Source organism: Lygodium microphyllum, chromosome 27 (genome assembly GCF_053477565.2).
Source record: "Lygodium microphyllum isolate KBCC chromosome 27, Lygodium_microphyllum_v1.1.10, whole genome shotgun sequence".
Taxonomy (NCBI): Eukaryota; Viridiplantae; Streptophyta; class Polypodiopsida; order Schizaeales; family Lygodiaceae; genus Lygodium; species Lygodium microphyllum.
Genome location: NC_141161.1, coordinates 82,691,254 through 82,713,314, shown reverse-complemented (window position 1 = coordinate 82,713,314; position 22,061 = coordinate 82,691,254). Strand labels below are relative to the sequence as shown.

Below are 22,061 nucleotides of genomic sequence, written 5' to 3'. Positions count from 1 at the left end.
AATTTCTGTTAGTTGTAATTCATTTTTTCACTTCATTTCTTTTTCCTCGGCTTCAAAATCATAATAGTCAATTCTTTTTGAGAATTATGCAGTGTGTTTGATGGAGTGGTGTTGTATGCTGTTTGTGTTTGTTTGTTCTGTAACAGCTGTTGGTCGATTGTGCTATTGCACAACTGATCAAGAGATTTGGAACAGCAGTGTGTTGCGGGTAGAGTGCATATATAGTAGTTTGTTTTGTAATGCCATTGCACATTTTTTGACAGCGTTTCACTTGGAACTTTTGAATGATGCGGTGGTTCTCTGACTTAGCAACTGTTGCCTTTTGTGACACAGTCCAGCTGGTGTGTTCACATTCCCTTCCAGCTCTTTATATGGTATTGTGTCTCTTGTTGTTATAGGATTTGTTTACTTTTGGAAGACTGGTATACCATGGAGTGTTCTTGAAGGAGGGGCCAATACATGGTATAATTTGTTCAAAGACCAGACATTTCCTGCTTTTACATTGTTGTGTCTATTGAAGGATCCACTCCATTTTGCATAGAAACATGGTCAAACTTAAAAGAATGCATTTCCAAGACATATGGATTGCATAGATAGAAGATCAATAGCTGATGTACATATTAATCACTAGGTGAACATTGTAGTGACAAATGTTCATTGTTGAACTCTTGATCAAACTATATTTCTTTCACAAACTCTTCTAAATGCAAACAATTAAAAAAAAAGAGAGACAGGAGAATTTTCGAAATCACTTGTTTTGGTGTAAAGGCTGCAAACAACATAGTATGATTGACAAAAATATTATTCACTTATTTCTGAGGCTTAACTTTTCAAGAACATGGAAAGAACGAATACTTGAAGCTGAATATGACAATTATTCAGAAAATTAAACAGCCATGGGCACATAAAAGAAATCGAGATAAGTTGGGGGTTGAAGATGAGCAACACCCCCAAAGGAATGCATTTTTTTTCAACTTAAGTCTTTAAGTGCCTTAGGGATGAGCTCAGTTACAATCAACTTGAGAGTGAGGAGAAGTATCTCTCACTTTTAGAAGACCATGCAAAGGCGTACGCATGCATACATGCATAACATGCATATAGTTACTATGCAATAAAACATTCTTACAAATTGAGAATAGGAAGAGAAGGAAAATTAGACTGTTTCATCATTGATCAATGGTAATTGACATGGCTTCATTCTTGATCTTGAAGTGGAAGGAGAACTTCAAAAAGTGGTATTATAGTGAATTGAGATTGCTTCGTTCTTGATCTTGTAATGGAAGGAGAACTTCAAAAAGTGGTGTTGTAATGAATTTACAAGTCAACTGTCCTGTAAAATAGCAGAGAGAGAAGAGGAAAATTGAGGGATTGATGATGAAGAAGTGGTGGATGATGGTGTAATGGCTATGATTTGTAAAGAATTACTCGAACATAGAAAACAAACACAATTGTACGGCAAAGCACAGATTGATAATAGGATGCAATAGGGTTAGGGTAATTCAGAGACAATGAACACATAAGATGAATGAAGAATAAATAGATACAATGCTCAATGTAGTAAAGACACTATGCATAGCGAATATAAAATCTCAAACTCCCATATTTGTGAAGGACTGGGGTAAAGAGTATGAGCTGAAGAGTGTGTTGTACTTTGTACAAATCTGGAAATGTAGCAAGCAGCCTCCGGATGTGATCCGCAGCTGCAAACACAGACTTGGAGCAACTTGATCAGTCTGAAAATGACTAGAGCAGCTAGAAGCAGTGACCAGTAGGGTGTCAAATATCAGCTAGAAGCAGTGACCGGTAGGGTGTCAAATATCAGGAAGAAGTAGACGACTGCTGAAATAAGTAAACATAGCTGTAAATGTGTTCCTAAAAGGTTGGGATCAGGTGGAAGACTGCAAACCCAGACTAGAGATGTCACGCTGCAGCAAATGCAAGCAATAGGGGTCTCTCAAACCGATGGCGATGGCTGGAAATTGCTGCCTGCAGGCTAGAAGACAGTCGCCAGCAGTAAATGCAAGTTTGGAGGGCTGTAGTCTGGTCACTAGGTGCTGATGAAGGCTGGTCACCACCACAAACTGAGGTATTCGCCAAGGAGGGTGTAGATAGTAGTGGAGAAGTGGGTGCTAGTAGGATGAAAACTTGAAAATATGAGATGCGCTAAGTGGACAGGCTGCCTCCTATTTATAGATGAGTGGATTCTCCCAAATTAGGGTTCGGCTTATGGGACACCAACACTTTCTAGGAAATTTTAGTAATGAACATGTTTTGTGATTGTTTTAAAGAGCTGATTAGTTGGTGTTTAGGTACCATTGGAGAGAGCTGGGGTAGCACCCTTGAGAGTTTAGTGACTCATGTACCTATAAATAGGGCATGAGCATTCATTCATCTATAATCCTTACCGCTCTCATTCTTCAGTCAGTCTCCCTCTTCACCAATGGCTAATCACCTTCACCTTTCCAATGCTTGGTTGATACTTTCTACATGAGTGGCTTGTGTGCCACCTTCTGGAGCTGATCTGTTGTTGCCTTTATTTAGGTAGCCGCGGTGTCAAAATAACATGTATGCTTTGATACCATGTCAAAATAAGCAATAGTAGAGAGAGAGAGTAGGGTTTACGGGGAGTAACACAGAGTGCATATGGCAAACACTGAGAGAGAAGAGAAACTCAGAATCACAAGAAGAACGTGGTGATGATGCATTGAATCATGCTATGGGAAGAAAAGTTGATACAATGGAGTTGAAGCTCGGAAGATAGTTGCACTGTTTGTTTAAATTGGATGGCACCACTTGTGGGAATTTGCACAGTGAAGAGCAACTGTCGAGAGAGTGAACCGCAATCCTCTAATGTCGTTGGAGACGTGGAAGATGATCACCAGCTATTGAGGGGGCAAACGGTAGTTCTTTGATGCTGGGAAATGACTTGGTCGGAAAAATGCGAATCCCAAAGTGTTGGAGTTGTCAAACACAGGGAGAGCAACCTAGATACTGATGTTAGGTGGATAATGATGATGCTAGATGATGGAGGATGAGCCAGGCTGCAAAAACGTCCCAACAGCCTCTGTGCGACAACAAACAAGTGACACCAAGTGATGGAGGAGGAGTCAGGTTGCAAAAACGCAGGTCCTAGTAGCCCTTGTGATATAGACGAGTGATAACACCACTGTGTGCCATGTCCAGTGAAAAAGCGGCCAAAATGTGGACATTGGCTCTTTTTGGGGTTGTTAGTAAACTAAAGAGTGGTTTCTCAACACCCCCTCTCATGCCCAAAAAGGGATGAAGAAAGAGGAGCGAAGAGAGATACGATGAAGGAAGAGGATCTCGAAGATCCAAAATTTTCACCTGAAAGGTAACTTGTAGTAAGAAACAATAGACGGGATGAACTATAGAACTTGACTCCACCTCGGGAGAGAAGCCACTAGCTCTGTAACTCCATGTTGGGAGGAATTCGAAGACCTCATCACCAAGTCGCAGCTGAACCTCCAAAGCCCTGATCTAGGCGGTCTTTGAGGATCCTGGGTATCAGTAGGAGAAATGACTGCTTGAAAACAGCCATTCCAAAAAGGTAAATGGTGGGTGACAAACTTCATGATGAGCAGATGCCCCCCTTGAGGTTGGAGGTGCATGGGCCCCCTCTAAAGCCAAAGAAGAAGTAGGAGCTTCCTCGGAGGGCTAAAAGAGTACATCTCCCTCTACGAGAATCTAAAAACTCATGGATCACGGACTCCGAATCATCTGATGACGAAGGGATGGTAGCCAACAATCATTTTCTCTCATTGGAGCGGATTGTAGAAGTGTGGGTTGTCAAGGTGGCATTCTTGAAACCCTAGAAGAAATAGAAGCAACCTCCGTAGCACATTGCGGCAGTTGTGAGAAGGCCGTGGTACCAGCCAAACCTCTTGTGGCTTGAAAGGGCTTAGTGCGCATCTGATGTGCCTTATTGCCATGAGCATAAAAATCTGAAAGCTGGCGCAATATAAACTCAATGGCCTAGAAGGGAGAGGTGACACAACGAGTGCGTGGGGGTAGATGCATATACTCTGGTGGGGTAGGAAGCAAAGGTCCATAGTGGCAAGCATCGGTGGGGGTTTTGGTAATGCCGGAAGAGGAGCACTTAGTGGTCTGTCCATTTTCTTGTGGGGAAGTCATAGCACCAAAGTGTCAGCTTGTAAAAGGCTGGGTGGGTGGAGAGGAAGAGAAGGGTATCTTTGTCTCTTGGTGATGCAACGGAAATGAAGGGGGGAATCAGTAGATGATGCTAAATCCGCAACTTATCTTTGTCTTCTCTAATAAGCAGGGTCTTTAGCTCTCCGAGCTCTTGCGCTCTGATACCATGTCAAAATAAGTGAGAGTGCAAAAAGTGACAATAGGGTTTGCGGGGAGTAACATAGAGTGTGTATAGCAAACACCGAGAGAGAAGAGAAACTGAGAAACACAAGAAGAACACGGTGATGATGCACTGAATCATGCTATGAGAAGAAAAGCTGATACAATGAAGCCGAAGCTCAAAAGATAGTTGCACTATCTTGTCTGAATTAGGCGGCATCACCTGTGGGAATCTGCACAATGAAGGGCAATTGTCGAGGGAGCGAATTGCAATCCTCTGATGCCATTAGAGATGTGGAAGATGATCACTAGCTACTATCAAGGGAGCAAATCGTAGTCCTCTAATGCCAGGGAATGACTTGGGCAGTAAAATGGAAATCCTAGAGTATCGGAGCTATTAAATTTAAGGAGATGATGACGACGCCACTTCTTCAGTTCACACACTTCATTTAGGGTTTTACACAAGCTCTCACTAGCCCCTTTCATTACCCTCACATCCCTTCAGGAGGACATTGTGGTTAATGGCTCGTGGTTGCCTTCACACTTCCTCTTCTGTTTCAGGCGCCTTGTTCTAGCATCAAGCCTTGCGTTTGGAGCATCTTCCACCTAGCGTCATCATCATCTACTTGGCGTCAGCACCCTTCTCCTTCAGGCTCCACCTTCACTTGCGTTTTAGTCTGGAGGTCTTCTCCTTGCTTGGCATCATCATCTTCAACGTGGCGTCAGCATCCTAGCCTCTAGTGACAGTCTCCATCACTGAGCGTTAGTGATTTCATCACTCATCTATCACAGGGGCTGATGGGATCTGCGTTTTTGCAGCTTGGCTTCTTCTCCATCACCTAGCGTCACTGATCTATCCACAATGGCTGCTAGGACCCGCGTTTTTGTAGCCCAACTCATCCTCCATCATCTGGTGTCAGCATTTGGGATGCTCTCCCTGTTTTTGACAGTTGTGACACTCTAGGATTTGTGTTTTACTGCCCAGGTCACTCCTCGGCATTAGAGGACTGTGGTTCGTTCCCTCGACAGTTGGTGATGATCTTCCACATCTTCGATAGCATCAGAGGACTGCAGTTTACTCCCTCGATAATTGTCTTTCACCTTCTAGTGATTAGTTTGATAGCCCACTACCCAAAGGACTACATTTCACTCCCTTTACTGTGCAAATTCCCATAGGTTTTGCTGCCCAATTGAGACAGGACAATGCAATCATCTTCTGAGCTTCAATCCGCTGTATCAATTTTTCTTCTCATAGCATGATTCAGTGCATCATCACTGTGTTTTTCTTGTGTTTTTGAGCTCTCTTCTCTTAGTGTTTGCCGTACACACTCTATGTTACTCCTTTCAAATCCTACTGTCTCTTTGCACTGTCGCTTATTTTGACATGGTATCAGAGCATACTTGTTATTTTTTGACATTTGGGGTTGTTAGTGCGAAACTCTAAATGAAGTGTGTAAATTGAAGAAGTGGTTTCTCAACATGTTTTAATGAAGGTCCTAGACTACCATAAAATCTAACTATGGAATAATGGAAAATTGAGAAATCACTACATTAACCTATGCTGAAAACATGAATACAAGAAAGGATTCTTGGAACACACCCCAAGCTGGTGCCATGGAAACTCACCTCCATGTAGGTGAAGGACAAGAAAACTAATGTGACTACCAAGAAAACTTACATGACTAACATATCCAAATGGCAAAAGGCCCCTAACTTTGGCTAGGGCTGCCTATTTATAGCAAACCCTAAGCCCTAGACCTCTAGTTTTATCACAAAGGCATTTAGCCTGCTGTCATTGTTTGCCATTGGCCTTATTTGCTTCATTACAAACCCTCCCTACCTCAATTAGCTTTGTCCTCAAAGCTGCAAATGGGAAGATATTACAATGGATATGTCATGAATGTCCGAAAGCACAATTTGAAGAAGATTCCATGGTCCAAGAAGTTGATGACTGCCTGCATGCTGCTCATGCTGTCCATAGAAGGGCAGTGATAGAAAAAGAGTCATAACTTCTTAAATATAGCTCCAAATCCAACAAATGAGGTGTCATTTTGAAGAATACACCTAGAAGCATCATATCCAATCATCAAATGATGACTTTGATGATGTCAGACCATTTATTTTTATGACAGTAATTTAATACAGCAAGCTGTATTAAACAGTGAGCTCATGCTTCTTCAGCTGTTTTTTTCCATAAACCATGTAAAAATCAATGAAGACAAGCTGTCAATGAAATTTGCAGGTCAAGGGATGTCAAATCATCATCCAATCATCCATAATAACCTCCAGGATCATATGGAAATCCTCCAAAATAATGGTCACAACCTCCCGGGTCATATGGAAATCCATCCAAAATTTCATAATCATCAAGATAAATCCCTAGATCATAAGGAAATGACACATCAAAGTCATATGTCATATCAGCCCCATAACCAAAATCATACTCATAAGAGTCCGAAATGCCATCATAAGGTAGTCGCATTCCATGATCATCTATGGGCTGATCATGATCAAGGATAGGCTGATACATGTCTTCATCATTACCCCATGATAACTCATAATCATGCACATATACATTGTCGTTCATATCTGCAACAAACTCTTCTTGTGACTATCTTCATTTGAATCTGCATACTCTTGCTCTTCATCTTCAGCTGCATCATCTTGCTCTTCAACTTGGTCATTTGAATCATCTTCTTCTTCTTCTTGATCTTCCAAGTATGCTTGCTCTTTACAAATTTCTGCATGCATTGCATTAAGAGACATTTCCCCAAGCTTTCCCACTACATTTTCAACTTTATTATCAACATCTTTATCTTCTTCTTGCTGTCCATGACAAACTTGCAATTCCACTTGAGATACATTTACATTAGAATCCTCCAATACAAGGGCTGTAGCAAAGTGACTATTCTTGCAGTAACTCTCATGATTAGGAGACCATTGACCCTCACATTTATAGCATATGAGTTGTCTTTTCATTTCCATCAGCTCTTGATGAGGTATAAGCGTTCTTCGGGTGCCAAAAGGAGTAGGCTGTTCTAAGATAACTGCAATTCTAACATGCTGTGCCCTGCATACATTTGGATGACCAATAACATTCTTCTCTCCACATTTGTAGCATAGACCTCTAGAAGTGAGATCATCCAACATACGGCTTGATAAGTAGGTACCATGAACATTGTTGAGGGAGAAAGGACGGGTTAGTACTTCTTCTTCCTCATGATAATCCATGACATAAGCTGGCTGTCCTTGGTACCCTGCATAGTGTGTGCCATAGGCATTATTTGCACCCATATCATGCTCATATGCATAAGATTGATGCTGCCCACCATTCATACATAATGCACAAGCTTCATACTGCTCATATGGATCATTATATGTATGATTATCCACCCTTCCATCAAAATATCCATGTCTGTCTCCCATTTTATACATGCAGTGCTGAGTATACAGCAGTGGAAAATCCTCAATAACTTGAGCTCCAATTGTCCAAATTGAGCGCTTTATGGCTTTTTTTGAAGCTTATACAATACTCTTTCAAATGAGCTATCAAGCTCTGCAAATGGATAAGTATAGACAATTCTGGAAATGCTTTTTGTTGTCAGCCAGACACACTCTGTAAAGAGTGAATGCCTTGTTTCAAGTGTCTTTTGTACTTCTCATCAAAATTTGAGCAAATATCCAACACCAAAACACTCAAAGGAGTAGGGAAGAGCTGTAGGGTATTGAAATAGATGAAAATAACCTCTGCAATTCCAAAACTGAAGCAAATCTTGCTTAAGAATACCCAAGAAATGGTCAATATGAATCCAAGTCAAGATTCACTGAAAGAGACTCTCTTTTGCCCATAGGAAAGCCAATGAATATGTATGCCCTGTTCATACCCCTACATACATCAAAGTACTAACTCTTCCAAGTGTAGGGCTGAAGTAGATTGTATTGTACATTCATTGCATACTCATGCCTGCATTCCATTTGTCCAAGGGAGAATACATCTTGCTGCCATACTTCATTACCATGTTGCATCCATAACATTGAACCATTTGTCCATAGATGTTCATTGATAAATTTCCATTGATCAAACAACCAAATACCTGAGCATCATACCCTTGAGAATGCTCCATCGGTCTATGCTGTCCAAGTTCTTCAACCTTCAAGAAATGGTCATGGATATTTTGATGTGGGCAGCAGTGAATTACAAACTCCTTTTGAATGCAAGGCTTTTCCCTGATATGAAGTTGACTAGCATGCATGCCATATTCTCAAGCAGTACACCAAAGCAAAATACATTTGTCCATGAAATCTGCTGCATAAATCACACTTTTGTTGCTGGTTATATATATGAGGAACCTTTAGGAAGCATCAAAGGCCAAAAGCCCCATTATCAAGATGAGGAAATCTGAGAATATCAGCTCGCCTCTTCCTCACGACTTTGTTGGCCTGAAACACAGAATTCCAAGCTGCAGCCTGCTGAAGAAGATGTCCTCAGCAAATACCAGATTCTTGATCTTCTCCAAAAAAAAAAAACAAAGACTTTGCTGCTACTAATGATGAATACAAGGTTCTCTGATTGCTGGATCCAAACACCTTCATCCACTAATGATCTGCAGAACTCTTGTAGCTGCTTGTTCTATCTCTATCAACTTGCTCTGAATTGCTCTCTGTTACCTTGAGTAGGTGGAACAAACCAGCATCAAAGAGATCAGATAATGCTCTCTCCTTGACTTTGTACTTATCTAGTCTATCTGATAGATGATTCTGATGTGATCAGCTTTCACTATTGTTGCAATTTGAGCTCCAACTCTTTTAGAAAGGAGCATACTAGAGTAGTTACTGTAGGCTTAAAGCATGCTTGCTAGTTGGCTGAATACACGCTGGTAAAAGCTGGTTGATCATGCCAATGTCATGCCATAAGAGTGCTGCCTCCTGGAATTCATAACCCCTGCCTGCTTGCCTTCATCTTGCTTTGTCAAAAGCCCTGTCAAAGGCTAATAAACCTTGTAGATCTGAGATCGTGGCTGCTCTTCCTCTGATAAATGAGGTTGTGATCTAGTTCTATAGCTGAAAAGGATGTAGCCCTTGTGTCTAATTCTTGCATCAGTGATGACACCCTTGAATAAGATTTAGTTGAAATCTTGCTAGTCTGCACCACTAGCAATGAAATCAGTTCTATGGCAACGCTGGATGTATGCAGATCACTAACTGATTGAGTAGTATTAGGTGCATGCATAACATGTCCCCGTGCCCTGTAATATTGTGATATGGAACCTGAGAATGATGTCACAGAACACATTTCCTGCTCTCTGCATAACTGGTGCTAGGAACATCATTCCCACCTTTTTGAATATTATCATAGTTCTCCACAGCTCTCTCATGCAAGAAAAGCTTCTGTAAGCTTTTAGCTGCTGCTTCAGGATATTCCCTTCAATTCTTAGATATTCTTGCTACTACTACTCTGAACTTTTAAGGCTTGATGAAGAAGCTTTAGATGACCATTACAAGTAGAAGCCCCTGCATCACAGTCCCTTGGCCATGTTCGATCTGGTTTTGCTCGCAATAGATCACCTATTCATCGGCTAGATCTTCACACGGAATTAGTCGACTCATTTGGTGGTTCAACAGTTGTGAAGCCAATGGCTTGCTGCCTTGGGGATTTTGAATTTAATTGCACATGTTCTTCCTCCTAGTACCTTACCAAACTTCTTGTTCCAAAATAGCATTAAGTTGGATAGACAGATTCCTCTGCTCAACAAAAGCATCATCCACTTCCGCATTAGCAAGGGAGTGATGAAGCTTCTGCCATTCGTGTGTGTTCTTCTCTTGCCTCACAGCGGAAGTCACATCTATCGTACCTTCCCCAAGCATCCGACATCACCAGTTGCCCATTGGTACCGGTGATGCACAAATCTTCATATCCCAACGCCTTCAACTTTCAGGAGCAATGATGATCATGAGCTCTACTTCAGGACTGAAATTTCAGAAACGTATGCCTACATAATGGCACGCCCCTGGTCTATGAAAAGATTGCCAAGACAATTCTTGCAAAGCTACAAAATGGGACTTCCACAGAAGGATTGCGAGCTTCTCGGCCTTTGACAGGAAAGAACCCCATTAGCTACAGTGCTTTTGCATTTCAAGACTGCAATATTGAGCATTGGTCAAAACCATAGAGCACGTTGCATTGCCATGAACCTGCGGCATCTTTCCGATAGTTGCTGAAGGGAAACAAGTGTGAAATTAAGATATGATTCGTCTTCTAATCTGCAGATTGTTCCATACTTGACCTGATGAATGAATTCGGTGATCAATACTATGTTTCAATGTTACTCTTTGGTCATCCAGACTGAGTAGACGGAACACGCCAGGTAGGCCATAATCATTAGTAGCCCAGCCAAGCCACCGATGAAGCAACCACCGATGAAGCAACAGAACTCCACATCCGCAGAGGCCATGGCGAGTCCTGAGAAGAGGAGAAGGAACGGCAAGAAGTTGTTTGCCCTCCTTCACGAACCGGCACCAAGAAATAGAAAGAACGGAAGCTATTTCTGTGTTAACTACACTCTGCTACTACTAACTGTCGTGGTTGCATTCAACCTCATATCGAATCCTGTACCGCTTTTCTATTGTACACAATGAAGAGCTAGATACTGCTCACAAAGCATCCTGCCCTTGGAAAGGCAATCCTTGTGTTGAAAGTCTTGCACAGTTCTTGTCATCGCCTGCTTCGGCTCCTATTGGGGTTTTGATGATTGTTGTGATGCATTGCTGCAATTTTCATCACTTCCTGTGATATCGGGCTCTGCCATTGACCAAATGAAGCTCACAAGGGGTCCTGAAATCAACTGCCTTCTTTCAAAACCTCCACCCTCAATGGGAAGTAGAAAGATTGAAGATGGTTCTGGCATCCGGTGATGTTGAGGCTGGAGATTCAACAGGTCTGCACTTCGACCCTCGCTTCCAGTACTCCTTCAAATGCAAACTCAAGATACCCTCGCTTGTACAAGGGGCTTTCACTGGCGGCAACAGGCGAGCCTGCTTCAGCCTCATTGAATTTGAGCCTGGTTGATAGTAAATGCTATCAGATGCTGCGTAGTAAGCATTGTCGGCAGTGCAATAGTAGTTATGGTAGACAGGGAGCCAGACAGGGAGCCCTTCAATTCTCGATTCCTAGCAAAAGGCAATAGTGGATGAAGCTTGCACGGCTTACAGAAGGGAATATGCTTCCAGTGGTAAACATGGAATATTTCGGAGTTTGTTAAGGAGCCGCCACTTGGGATCTTGCAAAATGGTGCTCCCTTTGCTCATTGAGATGCAAGGAATGATGCTTTGTAGGTCATAGAGAGAGATTAGGTCATGAAGAGAAGATTAGGTCAAAGAAAACTCCATGGAAGCTTCAGCAATGAGGAGAAAGGAAAGTGAGAAACCCTGGATCTTAGAAAAGAAGCTACTGTAGTTGTCTCGAACTCCAATCCCCTTCTCTTTTGATAAGAAAGGCTCCAAACATGGCTTTAATTTGATGTTGACTTGTTTAAAATAGCAAGAAGACCACCATTCTTTTGCCAAGAACCTCCATAATGTCTTCAACTACGGCCATGGCTAACTGTGGAAATCTTGCAGTTAGATTTGACATAGCAATCAAGATCTGTAACCAGATCTTCCATGAAACTGACCTCCCCAGGCAGATCATAATCATGAAAATGATGGAATTAAAGCCTGCCTTGGATCAAAGCAAGGCTCTGATACCATTGTAATGAAGGTCCTAGACTACCATAAAGTCTACTATGGAACAATGGAAAATGGAGAAATCACTACATTAACCTATGCTGAAAACATCAATACAAGAAAGGATTCTTGGAACACACCCCAAGCTGGTGCCATGGAAACTCACCTCCATGTAGGTGAAGGACAAGAAAACTAATGTGACTACCAAGAAAACTTACATGAATAACATGTCCAAATGGCGAAAGGCCCCTAACTTTGGCTAGGGCTGCCTATTTGTAGCAAACCCTAAGCTCCAGACCTCTAGTTTTATCACAAAGGCATTTAGCCTGCTGTAATTGTTTGCCATTGGCCTTATTTGCTTCATTACACATGTGGCCTAGCTTGCCCTCTGTCAAAAGAGCTGCCCAACTTGCTTTTTCAGCCTAGTGGCCTATTTTGCATATGACCCCCAAGGGCACGAGTCTACATTGGGATCACATACATCATTGTGTCCATTGTTGCATTTGTACTACATATAGACTAGTTTGTATCGTATGGTTGGTACCGTATTGCATGGTAAGTATTTGTATCAATTCGTATCAAAAAGTAGGCTATTTTTTACCCATGAAGATTGAAACATACAATATCTTCCAAATTCCAAGCCTTATGTTTATTATTATAATTTCAAGCCTCTCTCTCACTCACTCACTCTCTCCTAGCTTCCAAGATGAATACACAATTCCAAGCCTCTTTTTTCCATAAAAGGTAATCATATTAATTATAAAAAAGGTACAAGATTACATGGCTACAAGATATAGGATGGCTCTAGGTTATCATGCATAAAATTTGAGACATCATAGTCAAAGTACAAGGGAAGCAATGTGACTAGAGGGGGGCAAAAGAAATTGCATCTTGCCAATCCTCTCTCTCTCTCTCTCTCTCTCTCTCTCCGTGAAGATAATTGAATTAAGTAGTAAATATTTACATGAGACCATCAAGTCAACATTCTCTCTGTATCTCTTACATTCTATTACATCAGACCATCAGGTCAGCATACTCAATCTCTCTCACACTGTCTCTATAGAAATTTACACGATGCGAGCAAGCTCTCAGAACAATCTATTACATAACCAATTCTAATAAATCAGATAGAAAGAACAGTTGGAGTAGAGCGAACAATTGCCAGCGAGGGTGCAACAATGTCCAGAAGGACCAGGTCAGCTGACATCATAGAAGTGATTTTCCATAACACCAATCCATGCACACGGGCCACATGCCCATGGATGCGTGATGGCTAATAAAAAATAAAGGCATTGCGAGTATGCCATATGTGCCATAGGGTTGTCCATCTAAGAAAATGGAATAGGCAGGAACAATCTGAAGACAAAGAGGGCATAGAGGACACATTTCCCATAATCCACGAACGAACTGGTATGCGGTGCTGGATCACCGAGAACCACACACGGGAAATGAAATTCCAGATTTATCGCGCAACAGGGCAAGAGACAAAGAGGTGAAGCAATGTCTCATTGCATGTAGTACAGAAAATACAGTGCCTTGTAGAGATCTTTTGGGCACGGAGTACTTCTCTCGTTGGGAAACCCCCAATGAGCAGTCTCCACATGAACACTTTACCCTGATACGGAACCTTAGAGTTCCAAAGCTGGATAAATCTATCCCGCCACTTCATTTTGCTATCCCTGAGATGCGAGAAGTTATTAACCTTCCCTGTGTTCCATCTTTTAGCTTCCACCATCTGATCATATATCTGATTCGCTGACCTTTTCTGAAAGTTATCAAGAAGCACAAACTTCCAGTCATGCCATGGATGCAATGGTTGTAACACAGGCAAAGGAGAGAACCTCTGAAGACAGTCTTGTATTGATGATCAAATGTCCCTGTATCCACGAGGCACCCTAAAGTATTGACGGATACGCCTAAAAGAATAAAGGTGGGGGTGCCCAAGAATAACCCCATCACAGACTGTCTTCAACCCTAACCTAGCCATCCGATTAAACTTATCTTGCTGCAAATCTTTGTGTGGCCAATCCAACAACCTTGAGGAAGCCAGTATTTCTCCTTGCAACGAATTTTCCTCCTTACGAATATCCGAAGGATGCCAAACAGCAAAACAAAGCATCTCCTGCCAAGAAGCAATTAAATGAGAACGGAGAAAAGACTGGGAGACCTTTATGGGCCTTGTAGAATTAAGCGCATGCCACCAGGAAGCATAAATAACCGTACTGCCATGAGAGATGCCAGTCTTTTCTATGAAGAATTTGGCAATATCTGACCAAGGATGACACTGAATACATAGACTTTGCAAAAGGGACAGCCTCAAAGTGGCCATATGCAAATTAACATCCAACAAAGCTGCGCCCCCCATCCTTTTCGAAGTGGTGACATGCTACCAAGAGATCCATACCTGCCCCAAACGATTGCCTTTCTTTTTCCACAGCATAAATCTGATAGGCTAGACCAAATCCAAAAGGGACTTCTTAGTCCAAGGCAGCAATGGCAGAAAGAATGAAATCATACTGATCATAATGTATTGAGCCACTTTTAGCCTTGTTGGGAATAAAGGGCCATCGTGCCTTTTATATGTGCACGGGTGTGAACGCACCCTTAGCACACTTGTACTTTCATATATATCTATCTGAAAACCTAAAGTGGTACACACTCCAATTGTACCCAAGAACATCTTGCATCTCTCGCTCTCACTCGCTGCTGTTGCTCACGTGTTTTGCTCTTTACCTGACATTTCATCGCCGGACATTGCATCTCCGCAGCGCATCACTCACTTCAAACTGGTATCAGATCTTCGGCTAAGGTGTTCGCGCTTCTCGCAGTCCGTGCAGAGCTTCGGTTAAGGTGTTCGTGCTTCTCGCAGTCCACAGGTCACGTTTTTCAGCCAGGCGACATTTCCCAGGTTGCGCGCAGGTCAGTCAGTCATTTTCTGGTCAGCTCGTCACTGTTCTTGGACAGTGTGCAGTCAAGCGTGCAGTTCCAGGCAGCGTGCAGGTCAGGCGCAGGTCAGAAGTGACGTGTTTTGCACAGGCGCTGGTCACACAGGTCACGCCAGGTCAGTTCGTGACTTTCCAGGCCACGTGCAGCTGGCGGCAGGTCAAAACGCTGGCGGCAGGTCAAAATGCAGCAGTCGTCACGTTACGGGACAGTTTTCGTCAAATTTCTCTTGCAAAATTTTTTAATTTTCAAAGGTTTACTGCAAGCTGCCCCCTTTGCCCACTGACGGGAGTTCGCGCGTGTAAGCACAGTTCTGTGTTTTGGGCAGATTTGAGCCACAAATTTGGGGATTTGTCCGGATTTGACACGAGCAAGACACACAGTGAGATTCTGTCTCAGAAATTGCAAGAATTTGTGACATTTTGCCTCCGAAATTTGGGGCTTTTCATGTACATGTTAAAATTGGGCTGAAATTGACCCAATTTCTTGACATTGATGCACATTGGACCCCGTGCAATTTGGGGCTTTTGCTGTTTGAGCAAAATTTGTGCGCAAATTGGTCATTTTATGTACATGCGGGTTTAATTTCATGCAATTTGGATGCCCGACACTTGAAAAATTTGGGGGTTTTGCTGAAATTGCTTCATTTTGGCAAAATTGGTCTACTCTATGCATGTCAGAGACAGTGCAGATGTATGGTTGATGTTTTGAGCACAAAACCTTGGGGCTTTTGACCGTGCGGGTCAAATTTTATGCCCGTGGGTGCATGTACAGCAGAAATTGCAGCTAAAATTTGGGACTTCTCATGTAATGTGATGTATTTGTCCTTGGAACAGCTGTCATCAGTTGTGGAGTGCTGTAGCACAACATTTGGTGCTTCTGAAAATTGATTTGCAGATCTGAAATTTCTGCTTTTAACTGGTACTTATTGCTGGTTGGTACTTGTTTGTACCTTGGTCACTTGTTTGACAGTTTGGGCCTGCATTTGCTGAATTTGTGGTCATATTTTGGACTGAAAATCATGGTTGGCAGCAGCGATAGCAGCCATCTTATGCACATCAAGAAACTTGAGGGTGCACATAATTTTGCAGTGTGGCAAAAGCAATGCTACAATATCCTGTTGCAGAAGAAGCAGGCTAAGCCGATCAAGGCCAAAGGGGTAAAGCCCGCAGATGTGGAACAAGATGACTGGGATGAGTTGAACGAGCTTGCACGCTCGACCATTGAGCTATCTGTCTCTGATGCTCTGCTGTTTAACATAGAGGGTTTGGACACTGCCTATGCCATTTGGACTAGACTGGAGGAATTGTATGCTCAGAAGAGTGCAGCTAGTAAGGTGTATTGGCTATAAAAGCTTATGGATTTGCGGATGAAAGAAGGAACTGCTATGTCAAATCATTTGAGTGAATTCAACTCAATTTTCAGCCAGCTGGTTGCTTTGAAGTTTGTCATTGATGACAAGTTTAAAGCTACCTTTCTGCTTTGCACTCTACCAGAGAGTTGGGATACATTTAGGACTGCCTTGAGTAACTCGAATGCTATGCTTATGTATTCTGACGTGGAAAGCTCTTTGCTTATGGAAGAGATGAATAGGCAAAATAATGCATCAAGTAAGTCGTCTAGTGCCTTGCATACCAGGGGCAGATCACAGCAGAAGGGAAAATCTGATGGCAAGGGTCGCAGCATGTCTCGCGGCAAGAATGTGGAATGCCACCACTGTGGCAAGAAAGGTCACTTCAAACGTGACTGTTACAAGTGGAAGAAAGAGAAAGGGAAAGGCAAGAAGACAGAGGACAGCAAGGAAGAGAAGAAAGAGAGCCAGCCCAAGAAGAGCAGCGTCAAGATCGAAGAGGTGAATGTAGTCACTCAGGACAGTGACAGTGGGAACGATGTACTCTTCGTGTCTTCATGTTTTGATGCCCATGCATTGGTTGCCGATTCGGCTGATGACATGTATACCTGGATTTTAGATTCGGGTGCCTCCTTTCATGTCACCCCTTACAGAGATTGGTTTTCCGATTATACAGGCGGTCGACATGGTGTTGTCCATCTCGGGGACAACTCAGCATGTGATATTGCAGGCATTGGCAGTGTGCAGCTTTAGTTTCAGCATGGTTTTGTCTTTACTCTTCAGAATGTTCGTCATGTACCTGAGCTCAAGAAGAGCTTAATTAGTACTGGGCAGCTAGATGATGATGGTTATCATACCACATTTGGCGATGGAAAATGGAAGATCAGTACAGGATCTAGAGTCATTGCCAGGGGTTCAAAGAGTGATACTCTGTATCCTCTTCATGTATCTAGTGTGCGTGACCATGTTGTCGCAGTAACCGAGCAGCCAAGTGTTTCTTTGTGGCATGGCCGGTTAGGACACATGAGTCAAATAGGAATGAAAGTTCTTTCTCGTTTGGGTTACTTGCCTTGTCTCCGTTATGCTGATTTTGAGCATTGTGATCATTGTGTCTATGGTAAGCATGCGCAGACATCTCATAAGAAATCTCTTTCTTTGAAATCTTCACCTCTAGAGTTAGTACATTCAGATGTATGTCAGATGCCGGGATTGTCTTTGGAGGGGAAGAAGTACTTTGTCACCTTTGTCGATGATGCTACACGGAAGGTATGGGTTTACCCCATTCGTAGCAAGGATGAAGTACTTGACAAGTTTAAAAACTTCTTGGCATTGGTTGAAAATCAGACTGATAAGACACTTAAGTGTCTTCGCTCTGACAATGGTGGGGAATATGTGTCCAAGGCCTTTCAGGCATTTTGTGACAGCAAAGGGATAAAAAGGGAGCTCACTGCCCCTCATAATCCACCCCAGAATGGAGTTGCAGAGCGTATGAACAGGACTATACAGGATAAAGTCCGTACTATGCTGTCTCATGGTGCATTACCCCATGGTTTTTGGGCAGAGGCTGTTATGACAGCCGTTCACTTGATCAATCGGTCACCAAACAGGTCTTTGGGGGGGGGAGTCCCTCAGGAAGCGTGGTCGGGCAAGCCACCTTCTTATGCTCATTTACGAGTGTTTGGCTGCGAGGCTTTTGTGCACATTCGTAAGGAAGACCGCAACAAACTTGAGCCAAAGTCCTGTAAATGCATATTCCTAGGATATGGTGACGAGGGTGAAATGGGGTATAGATTGTGGGATCCCGTGAAAAGGAAAACAGTGCGCAGCAATGATGTTATCTTCCGGGAAGGTCGCATGCATAAACAGCCCGAAAAGATTGAGGAGGTTCGTAGGGTTGTATTCCGGGAAGAAGTACCTTTTGGACAGCAAAATGTGCCTGCTGTACAGCAGCAAATACCTGCTGTAAATGAACCTGCGAATGCAGAAAATGATGCTGGAAATGATCAGCCAGCCATTGCCCATAATGATGAGCCACTAAATGTGCAGGAACAGCCAGGACAGCAAGCTGTTAATGTTGATTTGCAGGCTGAAATGCCAGGACAGCAAGCTGTAAATGATAATATGTAGGCTGAACAGCCAGCAAACAATGATCATTGGGTTAGGAGATCGTCTAGGGCTGCTAGACAGCCCGACAGATTCGTTCCTGGTGCAAATAATGTGGCTGATTATGTCATGATCACTGACTGTGGTGAGCCGTCATACTTCAAGGAAGCAATGGACAGACAGGACAACAAGAAATGGTATAAAGCCATGCTGTCAGAGATGGAATCTCTTGAGAAAAACGGCACTTGGGACTTGGTGCAGTTGCCTAAAGGGCAGAAAACGCTTCCATGCAAATGGGTTTATAAGATGAAGGTCACTTCTGGTTCCTCGCCAAAGTACAAAGCCAGATTGGTTGCTAAGGGGTACAAGCAGGAACATGGAGTTGATTTTGATGAGATCTTCTCTCCTGTAGTCAAAATGACTACATTGAGAACCATTTTGGGCTTGGTTGCAGCTGAAGATATGGAGCTCATACAGATGGATGTAAAGACTGCATTTTTACATGGTGATCTGCATGAAGACATATATATGCAGCAGCCTGAAGGGTTTGTGGCTAAAGGCAAAGAGAAGATGGTATGTAAGCTCAAACGGAGTTTGTATGGGTTGAAGCAAGCACCAAGAGAATGGTATCATAAGTTTGATACATTTATGCAGTCTCAAGGTTTTCAAAGAAGTCAAGTGGATCACTGCTTGTACACCAAGAAGGCCGCAGATGGCAGCCTAATTATCTTGGTTCTGTATGTTGATGACATGCTAATTGCTGGCAGGGATACTCATGCCTTGGATTCATTGAAGCAAAGTCTTCATGGCAGCTTTGACATGAAGGATCTTGGTGATGCAAATCACATTCTTGGCATGCGAATACTCAGAGATAGGTCCAAAGGATTACTCTTTCTATCTCAACAGGAGTATGTCTCTAAGGTTTTGCAACGTTTCAATATGGAGGGGGGGAAACCAATTGGTGTTCCATTGCCTCCATATGTGAAACTCAGTGCAGAGGACAGCCCTACATCTGATGATGAGAAGGCTGAAATGGCCAAGATTCCATATGCTTCAGTTGTTGGCAGCTTGATGTATGCTATGGTTGCTACACGTCCTGACATTGCCTTTGCAGTGGGAGTGGTTAGCAGATATATGGCAAACCCTGGCAAAAAGCATTGGAAAGCAGTGAAAGGTATTATGAGATACCTCAAAGGCACAAGTGATTTGTGCATCTGCTTTGGAAAGCAGAAAGCATATGTCGTTGGCTTTACGGATGCAGACTATGCTGGTCATGCGGACTGTAGAAAGTCCACTTCTGGGTATGTGTTTACCTTCACAGGAGGAGCAGTCTCTTGGATCTCCAGGCTACAGAAGTGTGTTGCATTGTCTACTACAGAGGCAGAGTATGTGGCTGCTACTGAGGCATGCAAGGAGGCTTTATGGCTTTCACGTCTGGTGGGAGATCTTGGCATTACAGAGTTACCCGTTCTTCATTGTGATAGTTAGAGTGCTATCATGCTAGCACGGAATCCCGTATTTCATACAAAGACGAAGCACATACAGGTGAAGTATCACTTCATCAGAGATGTACTTGACAGCAAGAGCATTGAGCTTGTCAAAGTGCATACAGATGATAATCCTGCAGATCTTCTCACGAAGGGTCTTCCAGCAGAGCGGTTTGCTCATTGCCGACAGATGATGGGAGTTGAATAGATATATGTATTTCAGCTTTGTACATACTTAGACTTAGCTGATTCTTTTCTCCTCTTAAGGCACATTGCCTTTAGGTGGGAGGTTGTTGGAAATAAAGGGCCATCGTGCCTTTTATATGTGCACGGGTGTGAACGCACCCTTAGCATACTTGTACTTTCATATATATCTATCTAAAAACCTAAAGTGGTACACACTCCAATTGTACCCAAGAACATCTTGCATCTCTCGCTCTCACTTGCTGCTGTTGCTCACGTGTTTTGCTCTTTACCTGACATTTCATCGCCGGACATTGCATCTCCGCAACGCATCACTCACTTCAAGCCTAACATGAAGAGGCCAACTCTGAGATTTCCAGTACATGAACCTGCCATGAATTCGGGATGCCATCCAAACCAACAAAGCATGAGGAGCAACCTCCACACCAATAGGATATCCCAAGTGTCTAGTTATATTGTCTCTCGGGATCACAATTCCATTCCATCCCAAGGCCTATAGATCATTCTCCGTACAAGAGAGAAGGGTGGATTTCTGAGTATTAATGTGAAGACCCAATGCCAAAGCAAAAAGGTTCCAAGCCACCATTGCCTGATTGACATTAATAGGATCCGCCTTGAGGAACATAAAAGAATCATCTGCCAAAGATTGGCCCACCAGCTGATCACCGCCAGGAAGGGATAAACCAACTATCTCACCTTGAGCTGCCAACTTACCGACTAATGAGAGCATCGGGTGAGTTACCAAAGCAAACAGCAAGGGGCTGAGTGGACAACCTTGCCGAAGAGATTGAGATAAGGTGATCTCCTCTGTAATCCCTCCATTAAGAGCAATATGGGCCACAACACCTTGACTGATGGTATCAACTAGAGAAATCATATGGGGGCCAAAACCCATTGTAGACATTAATTGCCGCAAAAATGACCAACTAACATGATCAAATGCCTTCTCAATATCCAGCTGAAGCATAACAACCTGCTGGCTAGAAGCTTTGGAATAATCGATTCCCAGCTGGACATTCAAAATGTTGTGCATTATATTCCAACCTTTAATGAAACCGTATTGACATGGATGAATGAGGTGTGTAAATACTTTTTGCAATCTGTTGGCAATAATCTTGGAGAAGATTTTATATAACCATCCCATAGCTGAAATGGGTCTCCATTGTTTCAAAGAGGTCGGAGAGGGAACTTTGGGCAACAATCTGATGACTGCAATCTTCCAATCTGAAGGCATCATACTCAAGTTCCACACCTTCTAACACAATCGAGTTAATGGGTCCTTAAGCAGTTGCACATTGGCTGAAAACAGCTCATTAGGAAGCCCGTCCTAGCCTGGACTTTTCCTTTGAGGCAAGTGAGACATCACTTCTTCCACTTCCTCTTCTGAAATATCGGCCTCCATTAAATTTACCCATTCTGGTTTGACCTGATTACTAACAAGGTCACAAATGTATGTTCGAGTAGAGAGAACAACATCTAAAAGGATCTCTTGTGGACCCAACAAGGCCCTATAAAAGTCAACAGTCATCCAAATAATGGAGGCATGATTAGTCACCATATCACCTTGCTCATCCTTTAAGTGCCCAATATTTTCCCGGGCATATTTTTGATACAGACGAGCAAAAAATTGATGAGTTTGACTGTTATTATCATGTAAAGCTCCGGCTCTAGTTAATAGTTTGTATTTTGCATACTCCTCTTTCTAAAAAGATTGGACCCTGCCTTTCAGGCATTTAATGCAAGTGAGCAAGTCATCATCGGAATCCCTAGTCTGACACAAAGCTAAGGAATGAGCTAATAAAGCTTGAGCATGTTGCAATTCAGCTCGAAACAAGGAATCATGCTGAATACCATATTGTTGGGATAGGCTTACGCATTATCCCTAAAAACCGCCCATGCTTCCATCCCTCTAGATAGAACCT

General features: G+C 42.8%; 1 protein-coding gene across 12 annotated transcripts in view; it reads left to right on the top strand.

The window, feature by feature from the left end:
• Positions 1-22,061, top strand: part of LOC148012533 (uncharacterized) — a 156,147-nt gene that overhangs the window by 62,812 nt on the left and 71,274 nt on the right. For 4 of the 12 annotated variants that reach the window (XM_087669371.1, XM_087669369.1, XM_087669368.1 and 1 more), the window contains one exon: positions 264-374. The exons of 1 other annotated variant lie outside the window; for it this stretch is intronic. In XM_087669371.1, the coding sequence (XP_087525497.1) occupies positions 285-374 (90 nt within the window). In that variant the 5' untranslated portion in view covers positions 264-284. Of the gene's footprint in view, positions 1-263; positions 375-398; positions 463-22,061 lie in introns of those variants that run through there. 7 more of the 12 variants (XM_087669373.1, XM_087669372.1, XM_087669374.1 and 4 more) reach the window with 3 other exon arrangements.